This window comes from Podarcis bocagei, assembly GCF_964188305.1.
Source record: "Podarcis bocagei genome assembly, chromosome: 6".
Classification (NCBI taxonomy): domain Eukaryota; kingdom Metazoa; phylum Chordata; class Lepidosauria; order Squamata; family Lacertidae; genus Podarcis; species Podarcis bocagei.
In genome coordinates, this window is record NC_138130.1 from 21,965,652 (window position 1) to 21,989,218 (window position 23,567).

The window sequence follows — 23,567 nt, forward strand, 5'->3', positions numbered from 1 at the left end:
ATTATGACCTAGATAAATTAAGTTAAATTGAGAGAAATGCACCAGAATTGGGATTTGCTCTGTTTCTTTTGCTGTCTCAGCTCTGTGGCTCATCACATATGTTGCCTTCCCATTTATCTCGACCGCTTGAGTTCTGTGTGATGTTTCCTCTGCATACCAAGCTTTTCATGCTTATTTTCAGGATAGCTGAGGGATGCAGTTTCCCAAGCATGTAATTTGCGGTGGCCGTTTATGCTGATCTACACACTACTTGCTGAATGTCCTAGAAATTATTCAGACTCGTAGTAAAAGTCTGCCTGAAGCATCTTTAATAATTAGGGGCTATTTCATTTCATGCTAGATATCTCTCCCCACCCCCAACTTCCAAAGTCTTCAGATAAACATTTCTGAGAGTAAAAATGTGTGTTGCTTTTCTTGGGTGCGTTGCACTCAGTAGGCCAATGCCACCACACCCAAATATATTCTAGGAGGCCTTGGAGAGTTAGATGCTGGTCAGGTGTCACCAATGTGATGCCCTCCAGATGTTGTGAAGTACAACTTCCAGTCATCTCTGCCATGATAGCTGGAGCTGATAGGACTTGTGTTCCACAACATCTGGAGAGGACCACATTGGCTAACTCTGGGCTAAAAGGGCCAACCAATAGTCTGACTTTGGGGGGTTCATATTTGATCATATGTTTGTCTTTCCTCTTGTCTTAAGTAGCAGCTTTAGGCTAATTGTCTATATGTTTGAATTGTATTTAAGAAAGGGATGGGAAACTTGTGGTCCTCCAAATCCCATCAGCCCAACTGGAAGGGCCAGTAGTCAGGGATTATGGAAGTTGTAGTTCCAACAACATCTGGAGGGCCACACATTCCCCAGCCCTGAAGAGTCTTAATTAAAGCAAAACCATGGTATCCTCAAGTATTCTAAAGAGCTTAGTAAGAGATTGACAGTAGCAATGCCCCAGGTACTTTTTTATTTTAATGGAAATAGAAAATTGACATCTTTCTGTCCAAAGGCATGCACTATTTGTTAATATATTTTTTTAAAAAAAAGAATCATACAGAGACAGAACCATCTTCATTTGAATCTTTAGTACACTTTCATTGAGTATCTATAGGGACTGCTTCCTAGCAGAAAATTAAAATGGCATGTTAAATCATAGCTTATCAGCTGATTGCCTAGTTCGCGAGGAAAATATATTCTTCGGATAATAATGCACACTCTTGATAGCGCACACTGTGTTTTGCTTTATTTATCCACATAACTAACATTTTGAGACGTTTCACGCATGGCAGATTTCTTGCACAAATACTGCCTCTGTGCAAGTGGTTGCATGTATGCATCATGTATGATTGACACATACATGTCTCTTGTGACATGTGCACACAGGGCAGGAGACCCTGATTACTAGCTGGCTACTACAAGTTTGTAGATGTGGTGAAGCAGTCGATAGTGTGACTAGCATATTAGGTATTTCTAATGTTAAAATAGCATTAAATTAAATTATTCATGTTTGCGTCCATTTTGAATAGCTGAGCATAGTTTTAAGCCAGATATGAGTTTCCTTAGATGCTTAATAGGACAGAGTTTCATAGCTCCAGCTTCAGTACCTCTGTATGCAGCCTAATGCATAATTCAGTGTTCCCTCTCTGGGGAAAGAGGTGTGGGAATCAAATAAATATGACATTTAATAGCAGCGACCAGCAGCTTTCCTCACCATATTTTCTGAACTGGAGCCACCTGGGCAATTAAAATTTGGAATTTCAACAACAGTATTCTTAAAAATTCATAACTCATTGTGGTGGTGGTTCCTTAGAAGTGGTATAAGAGTATAGAACTGCCTGAGGCAGGTACATAAGTTACTGAGGTCCTTGAAAAGGTTCCCACAAGAGAATTCATCAGTCTTTGCGATAGGTTAGAAATGTACCCAACAAGGGAGTTGAATGGCATGGAACACGAGTTTTCTCAATGTCTGACCAATCTTTCTGCTCTTAAGAGTGGCTGGGCAGTGCTGCAAGTTGCTAAGTTTCACACTCACTGTTTCAGAGTAGGCAGATCAGGTTTGGATAAAGTTGACTGCACCCCGTCTTGGCTTGTAGTAACAAACCATTTGATCTCTTGGAGAACGTTACAGCTTATGGAACTCATAGGGGTGTGGGTGGGTGTGCAGGCGTACCCCCCACACTTAACATGCAATTCACTTGCGTGCAACTATATATGTGCACAGTGCCCGGAAAGAATGAAATGAATTCAATTAAAACCCAGAAATGGCAAAAGAGAACCTGAGAGTCCTTGTGGCTGATGAGGGGACCCTCCTTGGAGCCCCAAAAGGACAGTGAGGGTGGAGGACATCCTGAAGAGACCCAAGGCACAGCGGGGCTTTCTTTAAGCTGCTCCGCCTCCCCGCCTATCAGCTGATGTGTGGTGTAGCGCAGCATTTTTGCATTCTCAGACAGGCAGCAAAAGCCAGAGGCTTACTGGGGGTCTCATAGCCCACCATACATGACTAGGGGACTGCATTCAGTTTAATGGGTACCAGTTGTGAATGCCTGCAATCATGTCGTGAGCAGCTGAACATAAAATCACTCCTATATGTAAAGCAACATTTTTATGCTAAAGAAGTAGAAAGTAACGCAATGGTTCTGTTAACCTTTGGAAGGCCGGTTCCTCCTACCCGAGGCATGTAGGTGAAAATTCACTTTTGCTTTTTTGCAAGAAATGAATGGTTTTAGCAGTAGCCTGAGAGCAGGGGCTTTTGTGGTGCCAAAACATGCTGAGCGATAAATCAGTGCCACCACATTGCGAGGCTCCTTGCCTCTCCGCGACACTTCCAAGAATCTGCAGCCGGTGGGGACACGGTCTTTGACAGAGTGATGGTGCTGATTCATAGTGATGAATACTCCCAGGCATTGTAGATGAGTTGACATCAGAGGCATTCTCATAGTAGCAGATTCTCCAGCTTTTATTTACCGTCCCTGGCAACTAATAACCATGCCTGGCATTAAAAGCAGTCCACAGTTAAGGATGCACTAATACTAGAAGAATGTACTTCCACAGCCTTTTATTTTCGTGGTTTTAACTCTTGGTTTTGTTTTGTTTCCTTCCCAGTGGCCGAACTCAGAAGCAGGTTCTGGACTATGTCAAAGAAGGAGGACACAAAAAAGTCCAGTTTGAAAGGTTAGAAAGAGTCTTTGCAACAACAATAAAAATAATTTGCTCTGTTTACTTTTTGAGGGTTTTCTTGGGCCTCATGCATGCTCATTCAGCCCAGTTAGCCAAATGACACAGCTGCAGGAAAATAGGGAGAGTGTGTTTGGCTTGAATAGTCTTCCCAGAAGAAAATGGCAATATACACAAGAAAAAAACAGTGTGACATAGATTTTTCTTCCTGGCTTCTGCTTCCTGCTTTCCCAGTTTTGTGCTTAGGTGTTTTGGAGTTTGGGAACTTATTGTTCATTTGTTTTTGCCTTCTAATTAGCTATCTATTGCTTTTTGTTCCCTGTGTTTGGGTTACGACTATAACAAATGGCCTGCAAAATAGTTCCTGCTTGTTAACAGTGAGGTATTACATGGCTTGCTGCATCTTGACCCCAGGTCCATGAAACCTGCTCAGATTACTGGTGTTGTGATCATAGGAATTCAGGCGATCTGTAGATAGGTAGACAGTTACTTCTTAATTAAATAAACAAAGCAGAATGAGGAGAGCAAATTGGTGCAACCGGCTACAGGCAGTGAAATGTTGAGACAATAGAAGGTTGGATTATTGCATGCTATTGCCAAATGTGTTTCTAAGCCAGACTGATGAGTTCAGTGTTTTTGCTAAACTGTAGAATGATCCTAGTGACAGGTTTGTGTTCTGAGTCATCTTTTGGAGTTGGAGGATTTATTTTTTAGTGACTTGTCCTTTCCTTTTATGCCATTTATGTAATACATAGCTTCACTGAAATACCGCATACATATATGACGACAGAGAGGAAATCTTTTTTGGGACAAGAAGTCTGTTTGAAGCTGGGCTTAGAGACATGATTGTCTGCCATTGATTTATTCACAGGGGTGGGAAATGACATCCATTTTAACTTGTTGCAAAATATGTTTGCTTTTTGCTTTTTTCCCCCCTTTCCAGGAAACACAGCAAGATTCACTCTATTAGGAGCTTGACAGCAAAGCCTTCAGAACAGCATTCAGAGGTGCCAAAACAAGTCAGTTATATTTCATGCTTTTGTAAGCAAAAATGTCCAATAGTTCTGTTTGTCTTGCCTAGGCCATGTTTAGTATTGCGCACTGTACCATAATTCACAGTCAGGAGAGGCCAAATGAATGGCAACACTGCAGCTTTAAGCAACTTTGTCCTTTTCTCTGGTTTGGAATGTTTCCAAGCCAAGTAGAAAGCAGTAGCAGTATTTTTATTTGTGTTTATTAGTTGTACTTCTTAGGCAAGCCGTACACACATTAAAATATTTAAACTGCGTGCCTAGCAAGTTCATATGTCACTCGTTGGTTAAATAAATAAATTATGCAGATATGCATTGCTGTACAGTGGTACCTCAGGTTAAGTACTTAATTCGTTCCGGAGGTCCGTTCTTAACCTGAAACTGTTCTGGGAGAAGAGTTGGTGAAAGAAGACTGGAAGAAATTTAAAGACTATTTACAGAAATATTGTAAAATTAATGAATGTTAGAAGGATGTTGGATAGAAACTAAGGGGTTTCCAGCTGTAATGCTTTAGGAGATACGAAAAAAAAGGTTTACAAATGGGTAAAAGCTTAATGGTAAGGATTTGCTGAACTAACAAATTGAAGTGGAATACAAAGAAGGGAGGTATGAGGAGGTCTGGGGAAATAAGCGTAAGGAAGATAATGTTATGGAAAATTATTTGTTTTTTAACTGTTTTTATGTTGTATTTTGTTTCTTTTTATTTTTTATTTTCATTGTTATATTTTAAAAACTTTAATAAATATCTTTTGGGGGGGGGAAAGAAACTGTTCTTAACCTGAAGCACCACTTTAGCTAATGGGACCTCCTGCTGCCGCCACACCGCCAGAGCACGATTTCTGTTCTCATCCTGAAGCAAAGTTCTTAACTTGAAGCACTATTTCTGGGTTAGCAGAGTCTGTAACCTGAAGCCTATGTAACCTGAAGCCTATGTAACCTGAGGTACCACTGTATATAATCTGCATGTGCACTTACGGATAATTTTTACACAGGGTAGGCTTCTTTTTTCCAAGGTTTAGAGGAAGAGGACATGACAGATTTGGAGAACTTGCCATCCTAATTAGGTCCTCCAGGGCTTGCCATTTGAGCCGAGGCATGCCCACTTCCCCTACCCCTGCCAACATAGATGAAATTCTTCCTGACATTGTGACATGTAGTGATTGGCAGGTGGGTGACACTGCTCACTTGCCAGACTTGGCCCATGAGGCTTGGAGTAAATAACAGGCTGGCCCTCGGGGAGACTCCTGGATTGAATGTGTTATTTTATGATCCATGTAAACAGTTCCATTCTACTTTCTGAGAATGTTGAAGAAATTGACCCCAGATTTAACCCGGTTTCACTCAGTGAGCGCAGGGAATAAAACAATACTCCCCCCGCCCCGCCCCCATCACAATCCTGATTTTCAGAATTCTGAAGGGTAAAAATGAAGCCAAGCCAAGGCAACCTGTTCCTAATTTGTGGTCAAGGCTGCCTTCTGAGAGAAGCTTGATCTGTTGCCTAGAAGCAGCTCAAAAGAAGAGAATGTGTGTTGGTGAAATTCCAGTTAAAGCTAGGTGAAAAAATGAATAACCTTGCTGAGAAAAGAAACAGTAATGGTCTTTATAAGCATTTTGGCTAAAAGTTCTCAATTCATAAAGAATTTTTCCCTTAAGCTGGGTTGGCTGATATGACTTCCTGCGGCATGTAATGATTTTAAAAAAATGTTTGAATCCCTCTGGTATAGCTCAACTAAAATATTGCCTTGTTGTAGTATTTGCCAATAGTTTTGACACACACACACAGAGAGAGAGAGAGAGATTATTGTAATATTTATTTATACCCTTCCTTTTTCCCTGGTGGGTCTCAAGGCAGTTTACAGATAAAACAAGAATTGCTAAAAACATAGGAATTTTTTTTAAAAAAAAATAAACATCAATAGAATTAAAACTACATACATATATAAAATCTGTTTAAAAACATACAAATAATTACAATAAAAACAACACAGCACCAGCCTTTTCATTAAAAGCAGTCAGTTCCCCAAAGCCTGTTGAAACAAAAAAAGTCTTTGCCTGCTAGCAGAAGGACAGCAAGGAGGGAGCTAGTTGTAACTTCTCCAGGGAGGGACTTCCACAGTTTCAGAGCAGCCACCACCGAGAAGGCCCTCTCCCGTGTCCCAACAAGCACGTCCTCCTGTATTATCTTCATTCTAGTGCATGACTTAGAGATCCATATTAGACTATAGATGGGGAATTGGTGGCCCTCCAGAGATGTTGCTAGACTACAACTCCCATCCTCCCTCACAATTGGCCATGCTTGTTGCAGCTAATGGGAGTCCAACCACATTTGAAGGGCCACAGGTTCTCCAACCACATAATAGGAACAACAGGATGGCATTTCACAACCTTTTAATCTCCTTTGATAATGTACCATAAGCTAGAGACAATCCACAATACTGTTGTGGGACATTAGATTTTGTTCTCATAGGCAGCCTGCCATCTACCAGGTTAGACTGTTTTGTCTATTTAGCCTAATATTGTCCGTGGTGAATGGCAGTGCCTCTCTAGGCTAGGGTTTCAGGTGGAGGTCTTCCACATCACCTGTTTACCTCTCCTAAGGTGGCAGGGACTGAATCTGGTACTTTTCACGCATGCAGTTGCAAAGCTTCTGCCACAGAGGTGTGGTTTTCTCTATCAGGGGTCCTATGTGCCGCAGAAGTTGACCAAAGGAATGAGCTCTCCTCTCTTCTATTCTCTAGGCTTGAAGGCATATTTAAATTTGTCGCACTGTGTTGTATGATGCATTTGTAAAGCAGTTGATGTTGAGATTGGTGCTGATTTGTCATCTTCCTGTCCCCTCTCATCTCTTTCCTTTCTCTTTCCAGAGCTGTAGTTTTACATATGGAGACAGTGCTGATTCCCCAGCAGTCCAAAGCTGCCGGCAGGGGAAGGAACTAAAAGTTTCAGTGGAAGATGGCGGACACCACACGAGCCCTTCCCTGAAAAAGAGCCCCGAAAAAGAAGGCAGGAGGCTGGACGGTGCTGTGATGGAAGCCATGGAGGAAGAAGAGGAGGTCGCAAAGGACAGATCACAGCACAGTAGATCTCAGACACAGCAACCGAGCACAGGTCCTGCATCCCGAGCTGCTCGTGGCAGTAGCACATCAATTCCTTTCATTGACTGCAGTGATGTAGATAGTGAATATGACCTCCTCAGAGGGCAGATAACCCGTTCACAGTCCCAAACAAATGACAATTATGAGGGTGATTCGACCAGTGGTGCCTACATTGATTATAGAGGTGAAAATCGTAATAGAATTAGATACAGGGATTCTTCCATCTCCTCTATAAAGGCATCTTACCATCTCACTGAAGACTGCAATGATGGCAGCCCTTCTAGTATGTCCTTCTATGTTGGTGGGAGTCCCAGAATCCCACGGCACAGCACTCTAGTTGATGAAATGTTTAGAGGTCCAGATACCCGTAGTCCATTGGCTACTCCCTTGCCTTCCAGTAGCAGAGGATCAAGTCCTCACATGAGTTTCAGTAGAGCAGGCTCCCAGAGTTACATCTCCGAAAACGGGCATGACTGTAGGGTTAGGAGTAAAGATGATGACACTCGTTCGTATAGCTGCCACGGTTACAGCAAGCGCTCCCCAGTCTCGCAAAGGCCACACATGGAAGTGGTTTCAAATGTGCGCAACAGATCTGAAACAGACCCATTTATCTTGAGCCAGGTATCTTCCACTCCAAACCAAGACTATAGAGCAGATAGGTATCATAAAGGAGGGACGGTTAGAATGGTCCCTTCACAAGGCAAAAACATGGCAAATGGTGTGCCAGCTGCTAGTCAGTCGAAGCAAAGCCCAGTTATACAGTCCTTGTATGCTAGGGGCATGATGGACCATATGTCTACCATCCAGATATTGGAAGGTTCTACCAGCAGTGGAACGGAGTCTAGTGACTCAGATTCAGAAATGGTTAATCCTTTCACCCACCCTCTTGTGTTTGGAAATCCCATAGTGCTCAATTCATCCCCTATGCCAAGGAACAAGTATTCATTTGGCAGCCTCCAACTAGAGGAAGAGGTAGAGGATGTGTCTTTGGCCCTCAGTGATGAAGATGGTGTTCATGTCTTCAGTTGCTGAGAAAACCAAGCAGCACTTCCAGGAATAGACCAGCCTAACAGGAAAGTGATTTGTTGGAAGGTTGTTCATCGAGTACATAAAGCAGCATGTCAACCTCTTAACCTTCTCCTTTGGAGAAGTTAGAAGGAGCTACTGCTATACAGAGAGGTGGTGAAATCTACTAGCGGCATGTGGAGTTGAAGGGAGCGGTTAGATGAGACCTGATTCCTCATCTAACAACCCTGTTAGTAGATTTGTTCATTAAGAAGAAATCTGTACTCTAGTTGTGTGTCATATTTAATGAAGTATAGGTCAGATAGAGATGACTTGTAGCCCCAACCTATTAATTTTTACTTATAAGCATCTCCCACTGTTTTCAGTGGAACTTAATCACAAGTAAATGTACATAGGATTTCAGTGTTCGTTATTCGAGAAGCAACGTGATTTGAGTTCATGGTACACACATGTGCTTTTCTCTCCTTCTAAAGGAGAGCTTGCTATCCAGTGCCTCAGTTTAGAGTTTAAAGTTTTACATTGCAATCAAAATGCAAAAAAAAAGGATATTATCAAATCTAGGCATTTTTAAAAATAATAATAAAAGAGCTTAATGACACGTTTTTGAAGGAAGCAATACTATAACCACAAATCATTCTTATGCTGAAAGTATGAAAAGTTGCATTTGTGAGCTGAACAAGTTTTTTCCTATTTGAACATGTTGAAGAATATGGAACATGCAAACTTTAAATGGGGGGAGGAATGTAAGCAGTCTTTTGAAAGAAGCTCAGTGGTATGTTCCTGTAGTTATTAATGGGCTCGTTTAAACATCAGAAATCATAATTTCTATACATTGGTTGTAAGATTGCTTTCAGCATAGTAGATCTTACTTGCAAACGTTCTTCTTGGGTATTTTGTCATCATTAATCACGGGGCCAATTTGAAACAGGAACCCCAATGTATCTAGATCAGATGCTGTGTTAAAGCAGGCTTTACACATGCATCCCTAGCTGGTTGAGAAACCAAGTGTACATACATTTTCAGACATGGTTCATATCCTGATCAAGCCGTTTCTGAAAACTAAGCAATCAGCTAATTGGGAGGGCAGTAGGATACTAGAGTTAGTCTCCCACACACACCACCCAACTGCTGGTCAGCGAGAGCCTATGTGGTGTAGTGGTTAAGAGCGGTAGTCTCGTAATCTGGGGAACCGGGTTCGCGTCTCCGCTCCTCCACATGCAGCTGCTGGGTGACCTTGGGCCAGTCACACTTCTTTGAAGTCTCTCAGCCCCACTCACCTCACAGAGTGTTTGTTGTGGGGGAGGAAGGGAAAGGAGGATCTTAGCCGCTTTGAGACTCCTTAAAGGGAGTGAAAGGCAGGATATCAAATCCAAACTCTTCTTGTAATTATCTGAAATGGTTTTGCACAAGCAGACCCTGCCAGCTGCTGCGTCAGGTAGACTCTGAATATTGCAAGGCATGGAATGCTCCAGTCTTTCTTTTTCATTTAACAATGTAATAAGATAAAGAACATTGGAATCAGGAAATCTGTAAGGAGTAAGACAAATAATCTACCCTGTGTTTCAGGAAACTTTCTTGAGTAAAGAAAAGCAGCAAATCATACCCATTGACCTTACCACCATTGCTAAATGTGTTTAACTGGGTCAGAGGGGAAGTATGGGAAAAAGTATTCTCAAACGAATGTGTCAGAATTAAATAACAGAGGGCAGCTTTAGCTGAGTACAGTTGATTCCAACTATTCATTCATTCTCATGAAAGCAAATGAGCCAGTTACAGGAAATCTTTTAATCCTGAGCAGTTCTATATTTTGATGTTTTTAGATTTTTATAGAACAAAATCGATACGTTTTATAACCTTTTTCTGATGCCTTGAACCAAGACATGTTAAGTGGTACATCTGAGTGTAAGAATATTTTAACAGAACTCAATCTATAGTTGCATAGTCCTCTTCAGTATTTTACATATTCCTAGAACAGGGTAAATGGCAAGGATGGGCAACATGTTTGCACTATAGACTGCATTGGAAATACTTGCCATTGCATGAGCAAACTTATTTCTGTGATTGTGAGGGCTGTTTTTTATTTAATGGGAACTGGGATTTACAGGATTATATAACAATCCAAAGGGTTAGGGCTTGTTTTTTTAAAGGCCTTTGGGATGCTGGCATATGCATAGGAATATTTAACCTCCTCTCTCGCGCGTTTTTGTTATACTAATGTGAAGTTCAGTGCAGATGTAAATGCAGTTCAGATGTTTTGTTTAGTTAGTAGACAAGAGAACAAGTAATCAAATCTGTGACTTTGTGGTTAGGCGGCAGCATGGGCTAATAAGGGAAGGTTTTATTTAATGTTGTGCTGAGAAGGTGATCTGTGTTTTAGGTTTAGAATAGTTTGTCAAATCATTGCCTTTAACTACTGAATGTTTAATTTAAAGCATAACTAAACAAAAACCCACTTTGGAAAGTGTAGATAGAATGTACACAGTGTGTCCTTTACTGGCATGTTTGCTGACTTCTGGCGATTATGGCATAGAAATAACATATTGTGGAGTAAAGCGCTGGCTTGTTAGGTGCTTTACAAAAGCACTAGTTGTTTCAATGATTTCTCCCCCCCCCCCGGCATTCTAGAGCAGATTGCACAATAGTTCATTTCCTCCTTAAGCTAAAGCATCTTAATGTTATGATTAGAAGTGGCCATTGGTCTACAAAATGTCTATGTTGTGGTGATGATGTGGCTTCAGTGGAGAATGTACATTACCACCTACCGTTGTGTGCACATTCACTAAGCATTGTAGAGAACGTGCAGAAACGAAACAGCATAAATAGGATTTTGTATTACCCAATCCAAGTGCATAGCCTCTGCATGATGTGTTTGGGGTCCAGGGGGTGGGGGGGAGAGAAATGGGGTATTCCATACATTGCCAGTGAATATGCATAGGAAACCCACAAGCAGAATATGAGTGCAATATAGCCCTCTCCAGGTTGTGATCCTTAGTAAGTGCTATTCAGAGGCATACTGGGCCTCATTCTCATGCAATGCTAAGCCTAAGCAAGAGTGAGCAAGCATACAGGTACCCAGAGAGAAAATCACAGCCATTTTGCTCCCCTCCCAGTTGTGCTGCTGCCATGCTACCCATAAAACATGGTTTGGATTATGTGCAAACCTGGGCTAGCACTTTGTCTTCCCCAAAACAAACTACAAGCAGGAAACGGAAAGTAACCTTGGTGGTTGTTTGTGGTTTGCTGGAAGTGAGACAAACAATTGAGTTCATGTGTGATGCTAGGGCACATGAATGGCTTTGTGCCAGGTCGTACATCATCAGTAGGAGCAGGAGAGAAGCAAAGCAATTTCTCTCTGGGTACAAGCACACTTGCTCATTCTCACTAAGCCATGATATCGCTTAGAGCTGCATGCAAACTGGACCATTGTTTCTGATGCTGGAGGCAATATATAGTTGTAAGGGCTTGCACCCATTGATAGCCTTGTCATCCACGGATTTGTCCAACCCCCCTTTTAAAGCCATATTAAAGTCTCTGCATCTTGTGACAGGAAATTCTAAAGTTTAAATATGCCACTGTTTGAAAAAGCATTTCCTTCTGTCTAAAATCTCGCATCATTCAACTTCATTGGACGACCCTGGGTTCTAATATTACTAGAGACCACCATCATGCTTCTCCTTGTACTTGGCTTTTCAAAAATACCTAAATGTTGTAGCTTTTTCTCATAGGGAAGTTGCTTTAGCTGGCTGATCATTTTGATTGCCCTTTTTGGCACCCATTCTAGCACTGCAATGCTCTATTTGAGGAGCGGGAACCAAAACTGCACGCTGTATTTTGAGTACAGTTGCGCCATCGATTTGTAGAGAGATATTACTAATCACTTTCATGAAATTTGCCCCTCTCACACTAGATTTGCATTAAAGGCATCGTGTTTATAGGCAGCTCTATTTTTTATTATGATTTCTTTTCTAATGATTCCTGATTATTGCCCTTGTTTCAGTAACAGAGATGTTACCTTGATCAATACTTAATTATATAATGGTGTTTTCCATCACTGAAATATCCTCAAAGGAAATGGCACAATTTAGCTTTACCACTAAACCATAGGGCTGGTATTGCTGTTTCAGCCACATAAAATCATGCTCTTGTTTGTTTTTAAATTTACAGTCCTATTAAACAGTGCAGCTGAGATAAAAAATATGAATTGTGTAGCTTAAGCACATCAGATTCCTAATTGTAACTTGTAAATATGAAAACGACAAGCCTGTTGCCAATTAGAATTTTCATTGTTGGTATTCACTGCTTTCTTTATGTCTGCTCTCTGTGTTGTGCATAGAATTAAGAGTAAATTGGAAATTTGCTACTAAAGCAAAGTAAAATGGGCATTTTTGATGGTGGGGAGAATCCCAAACTGAGGCCCACTTTAACCATTCCATGAAAGTAGCAAAAGAGGAACCATTATGGGAGTGACACTTCCTGTCTTCCTGTCTACTTTTCTGGCTCTTATAGGGCGACAGTTGATGCACATTTACCCTAGAGAGAGTGGGGCACATTCTGTCTTCTTCATTTAGAGATTGAATAGCTTGCACGTTCACATGAGTCATAAGTGTTGGGAGAGGACACACAACCAACAGTTCTTTTCTTGTCACTTCTGTGGGGCATACAAAGTGAACCCAAGTCAAAAATAATTTCCCAATTATGGCATGGTTTCCCCTTTAAGTCTCTCACATGCTCTGTGGTACCTGGACATTCCCTGCAGATTTGTTTTCTTATCAGTCCTAAGAATCTACAGAATCTTTGTAGCTGTCCATACATTGATCTTCACTTTAGATTATTATTTTTTAAATAAAAAAGTTCACTTCCTTTTAAGGCTCCTCTTAAAAAATTAATGTAGTATTAGTAGTGTGTGGCAATCCATATTTTTTGTGTCTCCATTTTTTGGAAGGTTCACTTTCTAAATACGGCAGTATTATTATTCTTTTTTATGAACCCACCCACCCCCACTCTCAATCATCTGTTCTATAGATGTGGGTCCCCCCCCCATAAGATTCTTGCAAAGGTTAGGAATAGCTCTGTTTCTCTGGTTCTTGCAAAGCAGTCTAGTATACCCACCCTTTCGATGGGTTTTCATCTCACTGATGAGGAGGAGCTTTTTGATTACTTGTCTGTTGTGCTTTATAGAAAGATCGGTTTTATCTAATTATCTGTTAAAGCAGCTCTTGCATTTTACTTTTTCCAACAAGGGGAATAAAGCTCACATCAGGAATCTGTGCAAAAGAGCATTTGTGAATGAAAAGCAAACGCTCTGTTTTATATTTGCATGGAGAGCATGCTACTCAGCATAGGGTCGCCATATTTCAAACAGTGCAAATCCAGACAGAAAAGTTGTTGGGCTTTTTTGCCAGAGCTGTTGGGCTTTTTTTGGCTGCAGTATTCTTGATATGTCCGGGAAATTCTGGACGTATAGCAACCGTAACACAGCAGCTGCAGCAAAACGCTCATGACGTCATTCAAACATTACTTTTTATGCAGAATTTACAACATAATTATCAATCTTGGGCTTGGAAAGAGTTACCTATTTCAGAGATCACTTTTCAGGAAGGGCACGAAATATTCCACTCCCAGTTTCTTATCTCCACCCCACCCCTTATTGCTGTTCTGATAGATCTAATATACAAACTTCGGCTATGTTTCTTACGATTGGCACTTCCCTGATATATTTCACACATTGAATTATAGGTTTGAAAATTCAAAACATAGAAAATGCCAATTCAAAAAATTGCTGGGGTCTTCATTCTCATTCTTGTCATTTGTTTAACAATGGTTTGTTGGTTTGTTTGTTTTTTTAAAAGAAATATACCACTGTATGTTTTTTCAGCATGTACCTCTATGGGAGGAAAAAGCCTTTTTCCATTGTTCTGTCTTTATACTCAAAGCATGGTGTATCTTCTGTTCCTTGCATTGTTTGCCACGCTACCCCAATGACCTTTTGCTAGAGGGGGAAATGGTCCACTTGGAAATGCAAATATCCTCCTAGCACAGTGATCCTGCATTCATCTATAAAATTCATTATTTTGTGGTCACCCACTGCAAGGATCCTATTTTGCAATAAATAAATAAATAAATAATGGAGAAACTGATGAATAAACGAATGTGACCTTCTGCACAAATATTTGGACCGTGGTGATGATATGGAGCCACCATGCCCTTCGCTTTCCAGTGAAGGAAGCACTCAAAATGATTGGATCCATTACAAAATTGCTTTTTAGCAGGATCACTGCTTTCTTAGGGAGATGTGAAGCCAAAATGGACAGTAGCTGCAGCACATGCTTGCTTGCACATGTGGATTGGACCAGTGTCCTAGACTGTTCAAGCAAACATATTCTGTAATGTTTAATATGCATCTTATTTAGAATTAAGCAACTATTTCTACATGCATGTGTGCTTTAAGGTACTATATTCAGACCACTATTTTTTTCCCCTGTTCCTTTTTGTTTTGCTTAGTTCAGTGATGGAAAGAACAAAGATAGACAAGGGACATGCTTCACGCCTCTAAAAGTCCCCCCACCCATATTGCTATTAGACTTATCATGATGTACATTATTTTCCATCAAAGGGTAATCCGTTATCGGCTAACTGCTGCAGTTACTGTCCAGTTTTGTACCTGCCACTGTCTAATACTATTATATATCACTTCAGCATGGATTTTTGTACCCAAGAGGAAGGGGTTCCTGGCTACTAAACCTAATGCTGAATTTGGTGACTGTCTGTAAGCATGTCAGGCCGAAGTTATCCTATGTATGCATGACATTAATTTCGTTTTGCTTTTTTATTACCTGTACTGAAGGCTTTACCCTTTCTAACTGGTGTCTTGCTGTAAAACTTTTCCTTGCTTAATTGTTGCTCAAATTGTTGACCCAAGTGCAGGGGGACATGTTCATTGGTACGATGCGCCATACTCTCAAATCATGCCCTATCGCCACTGTCACGGGTATCCATTTCAAGCCTTAAGAACCCCAAAAAACCCTTTGTGTCCTTCCTCTCTCGTTTATCTCAGCAAGGCAGCTTCTGTCCCATATCTTTGCTGAAATTGCATTATTTTTATTTTATGTTACTTTTGAAACCTCTTGCTGCATCTCCCCTCTGAAAACCTCTTGTCCAATAAATTAGCTCAAGAGGAAGCTGTGGCATTGCACGTTCCATAGAAATTGTAAGAGGGGATGCATGACTTCCTTGGGCCCTCTGCACTACACATTTAAAGCAATACCATCCCTCCCTGAACCATCAAAGAATCCTAGGAACTGTAGCAGGAACTCTGGGAATTGTAGCTCTGTGCAGGAACCAGGGGAGATCTTCCTGATTCAGAAATGGAATACTCATCTGCCCCCAAAGACATGGGCCTCTCTCTCCCCTTCCCCCCACCTTTGCCAAAGGCTCAGAAAGGGATGGAGGGGGCCACACAAATCAGCCATTTCTCTGTTTCTTCTTATAATCTTCACAGGCTCCTCTTCTTTAAATTGGGAAAGGGGAATCTGTGAAACAAAAGAACACTCAGAATTAATTCTGTTTTAACTGTCTTGACACCTGTGAGGAGTGTATGAACTCAAGTACCTTAGCTATAGCTGTCAATAGTACCTTTATTCGTTATTATTGAGTGCTGGTTATAAATCTACATTTCTTTAACACGTTCTTACTGAATGTGTCTGCTTTCCATCAGTCTTTTGAGTACGTTGTCTGTTTTCATTTTCTTTTTTTAAAGAAAAGGTTGTTAGATTTTTTTGGTGGTGGTTCTTTAATTAAAAAAAAAAAGCTATACAAAAGCCAATATAAGCAACCTGTCCCTACCCCATGCCAGCACTTCCACCTCAAATTTTGCTTGAGGGAATCCTTATTTTGTTGTTGACGATCTGAGGAATGAGAAGAACACCACTTTATTTTCAGGTTCTAAAGTCAATCTGGATGCTTTGACATGAAGCTAAAATTACCATTCACCCTCCATTTTATAGTATGAGGAATGTGGAATGCATCAGTTTGATTTAGAGGCATTTGCATTTATGACTCTAGTGTGTACCAAGGAAAAAAATTAAATAACCAGCATTTAAATATTTTTGAGGTCCAAAATAGCAATCTTACGAGTATCCCAGTTCAGTGATGCAAATTTTTTAGTTATAGAAGTCTAAAGAAAATTTTAATCTTATTTGAAAGCCTTTTTTATAGACTTGCTATGAATCCTTCTAGGGATTAGTTCAAATTACACATCATCTACATTATTCAGCTGGGCATCAAACAGAATGGGGTGGGGAGTTATGCAGACATAGATCTAAGACAGTACAATCCTATGTGTAATTACATATGGATTAGTAATCCAAATGCTTGCTTGGGGTTAAATATTTATATAAAGTCACCCTTCGAGGCATCAGCTGTCTCTTTGCTTATGTGGAGAAATGAGTTTTGAGAGAGAAGAGTTCCAGGGAATCTTACTTTTTTTGGCCAATGAATAAGCTTTCTACCAGGAAAATACTGCATTCATTACTTCAAGGCTAGAGTTACGTCTTTATAGCTACCTTACAGCCCCCTGAAATATCACTTGTTTTCTACAGGGAAATTATATATGTGTTCATAGGAAGCATTTCTCAAAGGTGCCCCATTTTACAGAAAGGCACCATGTGAGCCGTTCTCCCAAAGCTAATATGACTGAAGTGAACTTCAAATCGTACAATATGTTTGTAACGTGTTGTGATTTTCTGCAACTCCTTGTAGGAAACAGCAGACTTTGAAGACTGACAGATGGTTATTAAGGAGAGAAGCCTTCCACCTTTGTTCTCGCATGAGCACTTGGAAGTTACATAGCATTTCTAGGATGTAGCTTATCACATGTCTTGGTATGCATTGTGATAAGTTCAAAGCAGTGCATCTGCTTGACAGACAAGGAGCAAAAGAGTTCTGCTTAAAAGGCGAGGCTGATTTTAATCTAGATCAAGACATACAGCATGGAGAAAATGCCTTGAAGCCTTCTGTCCATTTTAGTTCCTAGCCTTTGGCCTTCAGTAGATAGAAAGATAGATAATTTGTCAATATTGGTACAGATATGACATCCAATAACTCTCACAACTGAGGCAGAATTTGCAATGTAGCATAAGATAAAGCAGGCGTAGGTTATGCTGTTATCAATCAAGCAGCCATGAATGCTTAGGAATTGTGTCTGACCACAATGGGGTCTTTGTGAAATTAGAAGGAGCAATTTATCATCTTCTGTGTCTTTATAAGCAACGAAGGGGTACCAGGTAACAGAGAAATATTTCTGCATTTTGACTCCTATGGCCTGTCCCTTGCTAATCCCCAGATTCCAGTCCACCAACCCTGTAGCATAAAATGTGTGTGGCATCTTCCACACATGCAGCTGCAAGTAAGAAAATGAGTAGATCTCAATTCTATACAGTATTCGTTTAGTCTCTTCTTCCCGCATATTTTGACAGGGGAAAACCACTGTATTAATTAAGCCTTTGGAAACGCAACTATCTTACATTTGGTAGTCACTGGGTGATATTAAATTATGAACGTTCAAAGGAATCCTGACTTTATTTGCTGTGAACTGTCCCCAACCAAACCTTGGTGGAGTTTGGATTCAGAGAACTGCGAAACACCAGTTCTGAATTGCAGTAGACTCTTTGCTGAGGTGCTGATTAATGCCTTTGGAGCTTCCATCCAATCTAGCTGAGCCACGAGTCAGACAGGAACCCTCAACACCACAGCAAGTGTTTTGATGGGGCAGCCCAAGCATTTGCATCAGGCTGCCATATGGATGCCCTCCTGTATAATGGCAAATACACCAGTTGTTGAAGACCTAGAAAAATAAAAACAAGGTTGTTGGTCATGTATAGCTGCTACTTCCTATGATTAGCTGTGGCCAGTCCGTAAACTTAGATTTCAGATGCTTAATTTCCGAGAAGCAGAAAACTTCACATACGGATGCTAATGTTTCTTTTCTTCTGTCATGTGGGCAGGCACGGTGCCAGAATTTCTGTGTTTTTACTACATATTTGAGGTGATACTATGATTCTTGTAGGTCTTTTGTACATGTTGTTTGAAAACATACCAGTTGTAAACTTAGAAAATACGATTTCCTGACCTTAGGGCCCCTCCCTTCTTCTTTTTCTTATAACTGCATTAATTTTATTATGAAATTATTGTATACAGTTGTGTACTAGTGTCAATAAAATTGACATTTGTGTAACAAGCTCTGGCTTTCTCTCAGATTTTCCTGAGCATCTGCATAGCCTGGAATTGTGGGTAAATTTATTTCATTGAGGCATATATATATATATATATCTACAGGCAAGTATCCCATTTGCTCTGCATAATTTGCTTTGGTGCTGATAAAGATGATGAGATAAATATGAAACTTGCTAGTGCAGCTCAAAAATCTATACACCATTTAGGTCCTGCTGAAAAATGAATTGATCATAATCTCTCTGAATTTTTGATGCTGTGCTATATTTTACTGGGGCTTCCAAGATAAATTTCAGATGAAACTTCTTGATATGTTTGTAATAAAGAGCCTATCATTTGTGCGTGAACATGATGGGTATTGTTAGCTGTACTAGCTGACAGCTTATTTGTTTCCCTAAATTAAGATGCTTTTGTAAAGCATGAAGGAAGATTAATGGGTTGCAGAAATATGTGGTTGGAAATATATAGTGAATGTGAGCTTGATGACTACTTTATGTCAAAAAGAAATGGTAGGCTTCATCCAAGAAAGGAGGACAGCATTTAAAGCCCTTTCGGGCCATTGTCTTTCACATAGCCACCAAAGTGTGCAATTGTCCATTTTCATGCTTTTTTGTACACTTTTCTTAGGCTTAACAACAGGTCCTTCCACGTGCTTTTTAAAAAATAACATCTGTTGTATCAATGTAATGCTAGCATTTCAACCCCAAAACAGTCAGAGGAGCGTGGAATAACTTGACAAGGTACACTGTACATATTTATGTTGTACGTAGCAAGAGGGCTTGAGTAGTTTGCTCCCTTTGTTCTAGATGTGACATTGACATAGAAAATGACTTTCCTCCTCTAGATTCTGCTTTTTCTAATGCTTATTCTGTTAGCACCCTGTGAAATAATTTTAATCAGTTGCATTTCTGGAGCTTAAGTTTGTAGGAGGGTGAATAAAACGCCAGTTAACTATAGGGTAACTCTCTCTGTTTCTACATTTATTATGTACTAAAACTAATAGTAGAGCACAGAGAAAATTTACAGCTTTGACAATGTCCTCTTTGGACAGTATTACTCTCTCCCACACAACTTGACTGCTTCTTAAACATCTCATATATTTTTTTCTGTTTACAGGATTTCCCCAACCATCTGAACTGAATCCCACCCCTATCCCCATTCGTTTCTATTTAGATTAAGTGATGAGGAAGACAATGAATTTTCAAATAAAAATGTGGGGCAAGGATAGAGCAGGACACTTTGCTTGTATCTTTGTGGGGGTTGGAGTTCAGTGAGAAAAATGTCTCTTGTTTCTTTGGGTGCTGCTAATTGGGTATTAGTACTAATGGATGATAAAAACCATACATTTTGAATTTGTAGTGAAAGCTGCAAGCTTTACCTTTTTTTTGAGCTGGCTGCAGATCGGACAGTTTTATTGCCTACTGGAGCTAAGACCAAGGTCCTTTGACCATAAGGCCCAATTCAAAGTTATGAAGATGAACAGGTCTTAGCCTCCGATTCATGTGCTCCCCCGTTTGTGTGCAAGAGGAGGAGGTTTAAAACTTCCCGTCATGGCTTTGAACAAAATGCAGTTTCCTCTTGTGCCTGGATGCAGGAAACGGTGACTGGTTTTACCCATGGTTAATTTGTTAATCTGGGATCTGAAACCACGATTTGATCCCGGTTTGCTTCAACTAACTTGAAAAAGCCAGTTCCTATAGTCAGATATAGTGGGAAGCTGGTTTGCTTAGAACTAAAAACAGAAGCGTGAAAACTTCTTCCTTTTGTTCATGAAGGGGGAGATGGCGCAACAATAGTTTATTGTGGCATCTGAAATGTGTGAGTGGAATAAGATCTAACAACAGAAGCTCATACACCCCACAAAGCTACCTCTCTAAAGCTGTTCTAACTTGATTCATCACATGTTAGGAAAGAAGCATTCTTCTTTCTTCACTGCTGTAATACAATGCGAATCTTACTCAAGTCCATTCTCCATACGCATTAAATAGGCAGATTAGCTCTTCAGATAAAACTAGTAGCTTGATTTAACTAGCTGGAACTATCTCATTTACATAGGCTGAGGCTCTTGGCTAGAATTCTCATATGCTAGAAAGTCATATTTCTAAATTATTCTGAATTTTACTCTGTTGTTCCTTCAGCAGGCTCTCTCACTGGCAGCCCCCACCTTTCAGAACTGTCCATCAATTCCCAAGGCGGACCGGCTATGACAAATGCAACGTTGTCTCCTAATTTGAGTCCTGATAACAGGCAAGCTTCTCCATTAGTCAGTCCTCTGATGAATGACCAAACTGGTGTCCGCACTGATGATGAAGAGGAAGTCAGGAGGAAGGTACTTGATGCTCTTACCGTTTTGGTTACGATATCTGGCATGTCTAAAACACATAGGATCATAACTGCATTTATTATTCTATCAGATTCAGTCCAACCAACCTCCATTTTTTATACAAGGAACTAGCATATGCTTAACAGAGCATAAGTGTCTGCTACTGATTTTTTTTTTAACACTTAACAGATCAAAAGAGCTCAAGCAGTGATCTTTCAAAGTCACTGGGCTGCTGGGAAGCAAGCCTTTGATTTGCGGCATGTGTTCTACCGTGGAGAGACAGCATTTCCTTTCCACAAATGACTTCTCTTTCTTTTTTAACTTAAAAAAACATCAACCTGAAAAATAAATTCCTGTTGCCACAAAGTAGGTGATGCAATGAATATGTGTTCTCAAATTGATACAGTGATTCACAAGCATAGGAGGCCACATCTGCCACAAATATTGTCCACCTACCTCTGATGTTGAACTACACCGTCAGCAGATTCATGTGGTTGAGCTCTTGTGCACTGTATTAGTCAGACCAAGGGTGTCTGCTCGTACCTGAATGCTTCCCCATAGATGTAAAGAAAAGCTTTCTGTACGTGTTAGGGAACAGGGTTCCTATCTTCTCCCACACACCCCAAATCCTTTGGATTCAATGCCTTTTTATTCCTATTAATGAAGGAATGGGTTTCTGTGCAGTCAGTTTGAAACGGGATCCAAAAACCCCCTTTTCCTCTTTCTCCTTTGGAGCATTTCTAAAATGCATTAACTTGAGCTGTTGAGCAAATGCATAACAAGAACAGAGCTGTATAAACAAAGCTCTCTCCTTTATCAGTCACCCCAAAGGATGACCTTGGCTGTTCCAGTGGAGTAGGGATGGCACATCTAGGTCTTATCTTACATTCTGAACACACACTGACGCACAGACCTAGTCTGGGAACAGTGCCAGAGTGTGTTCTTGGAGTTGGTGACCTCTTGCTCCAAGATAAGAGTATAGGAACAGGAATACCCTTTTATGGTCAGAAGTACAGGAAGGAAAACCCTTTTATGGTTAAGAGTACCGGAGCAGGAACATCTGTGATGTCAACCTGCGTGTACAAGCTGACATGACTGGATTCCTGGGGAAGGGGGGAGAGGGTGCCTGGAGGATATATATACTGCATGAAATTGCTCATTTCTTTGTACTTGCTGTGGACTGACCACGCAAGTGCCTTTCTGCTGCTCCAGGGAGCAGAAATAAAGAACTCTTTCTCTGAACCAACCCTCGGTGTCACTTGACTTCCTTCCTCCCGTCCAGGAGCAATGCAGAGCCCACCAATCGGTAAAGTCTAATAAGGCTACATTACCACCTCACTAGGTCCCCTTTGCCTGATGCTGCTTACACCCACACCAATAACATGCAACACTCTGCTCTCCTGTATTTCTTTCTGCTCTTGCTCTCAGTCGCAAGGCACGATTAGGCAGCTCTTAGCCTTGATTGTTCTAATGGAGCACACAGCAGGGTTCAGCTGCCTTCCTCGACAAGGCAGGCAAAGTGCATGAAGAATGAAGTCAAAAGCCTGGAAGCTGATTTTCCATTCCACGTGTTGGGTGGTTGGCTGACTGTACAGCTGATTTGAGCTTTTTCCTTGCTCTTTGTAGACGGCCAAATCACAATACATCCACGTTTGACGAGGCCCCTTTGACAACCATCACAATGAAGAAAACCTGGGCTGCAATCCTGCTTTGTGCTTACTAGAGAGCAAGTGCCAGTGAACTCTTGATTACTTCTGCCTAAGCTTGCTTAGAAATGCTCCAACGTTGGCTGCAGGGTGTGCTTAGCACATCACTGATCGTTGGATGGAGGCAGGGCAATAAAAGTTGTTGCGCTGCCTGGAAGAGTTTATGTCTTTAGGATAAGGAAGCAGGACACCACACCATTAGCTGAATGCAATTTCTTTATATGTAAACCTCAGAGCTTTCCTTTGCCATTTGTGAATCACGAAATTCATTAGGTTTCTCGGGGGTATGATGTGTACTTCTTGCCTTGTTTGGAATACGGATATGAAGTCATTCTTGGTCAATTACTGCATGGAGTGCTAACTGTCCTGCATGCAAACAGTTCTTGCCCATATTTACATATATGGAGGAAGCAGTATATGCCCCTTATTGTATCCTAATACTGAAAATACTAGGTACATATAATCCCCCCCAAAATCTTGATCAATTCCTGGTTGCTTCTCTCCTCCCCTCCCCGGGGTCACTCCTTCGTACAGAAAGAGAAAGCACAGAGAGATATATTTTTTGCTTTTCCACAGGGTTCAGACAAATGTCACATCCAGGAGAATTGAAATGAATCTTCTGACATTTGCATGATTTTACATGGTACCCCCCCCCCCCAGAAAATCCCCAAAATTCTATTAGAAAACTCTATCAGAACAAAGCTTGCAGTGGCAGACTGCACAGTAAAAACCACAGCTCCAGTGCTTTTCAGCACCACAAAAATGACTCAGGGCACAGATCCTCATGGATCTTTGGATCTTCTTGAGTCTTTTTTTTACATAGGATGACAACAGGAAATTACAGGAGGCATCCATGGGCATGGGAGTTTCTTACTATTTTGTGGTGGTTTTGAGAGGGTCCTTTGAAAATCATGTTCTCACAAATCCTGCGTTGGAAGCCCCATGACCATAAAAAGTTATCCTCAAATCTTTAATTAAAATTTCATATTTCTC

General features: G+C 40.8%; 1 protein-coding gene across 7 annotated transcripts in view; it reads left to right on the forward strand.

Annotated features, from left to right (window-relative positions):
• FARP1 (FERM, ARH/RhoGEF and pleckstrin domain protein 1) overlaps positions 1 to 23,567 on the forward strand; it is a 186,231-nt gene that overhangs the window by 127,420 nt on the left and 35,244 nt on the right. For 4 of the 7 annotated variants that reach the window (XM_081198308.1, XM_081198305.1, XM_081198306.1 and 1 more), the window contains exons 11-14: positions 3,095 to 3,163; positions 4,110 to 4,185; positions 7,062 to 7,305; positions 20,684 to 20,874. In XM_081198308.1, coding sequence (XP_081054434.1) covers positions 3,095 to 3,163; positions 4,110 to 4,185; positions 7,062 to 7,305; positions 20,684 to 20,874 — 580 coding nt within the window. The remainder of the gene's footprint in view (positions 1 to 3,094; positions 3,164 to 4,109; positions 4,186 to 7,061; positions 7,306 to 20,683; positions 20,875 to 23,567) is intronic. The other 3 variants (XM_081198309.1, XM_081198310.1, XM_081198311.1) reach the window with 3 other exon arrangements.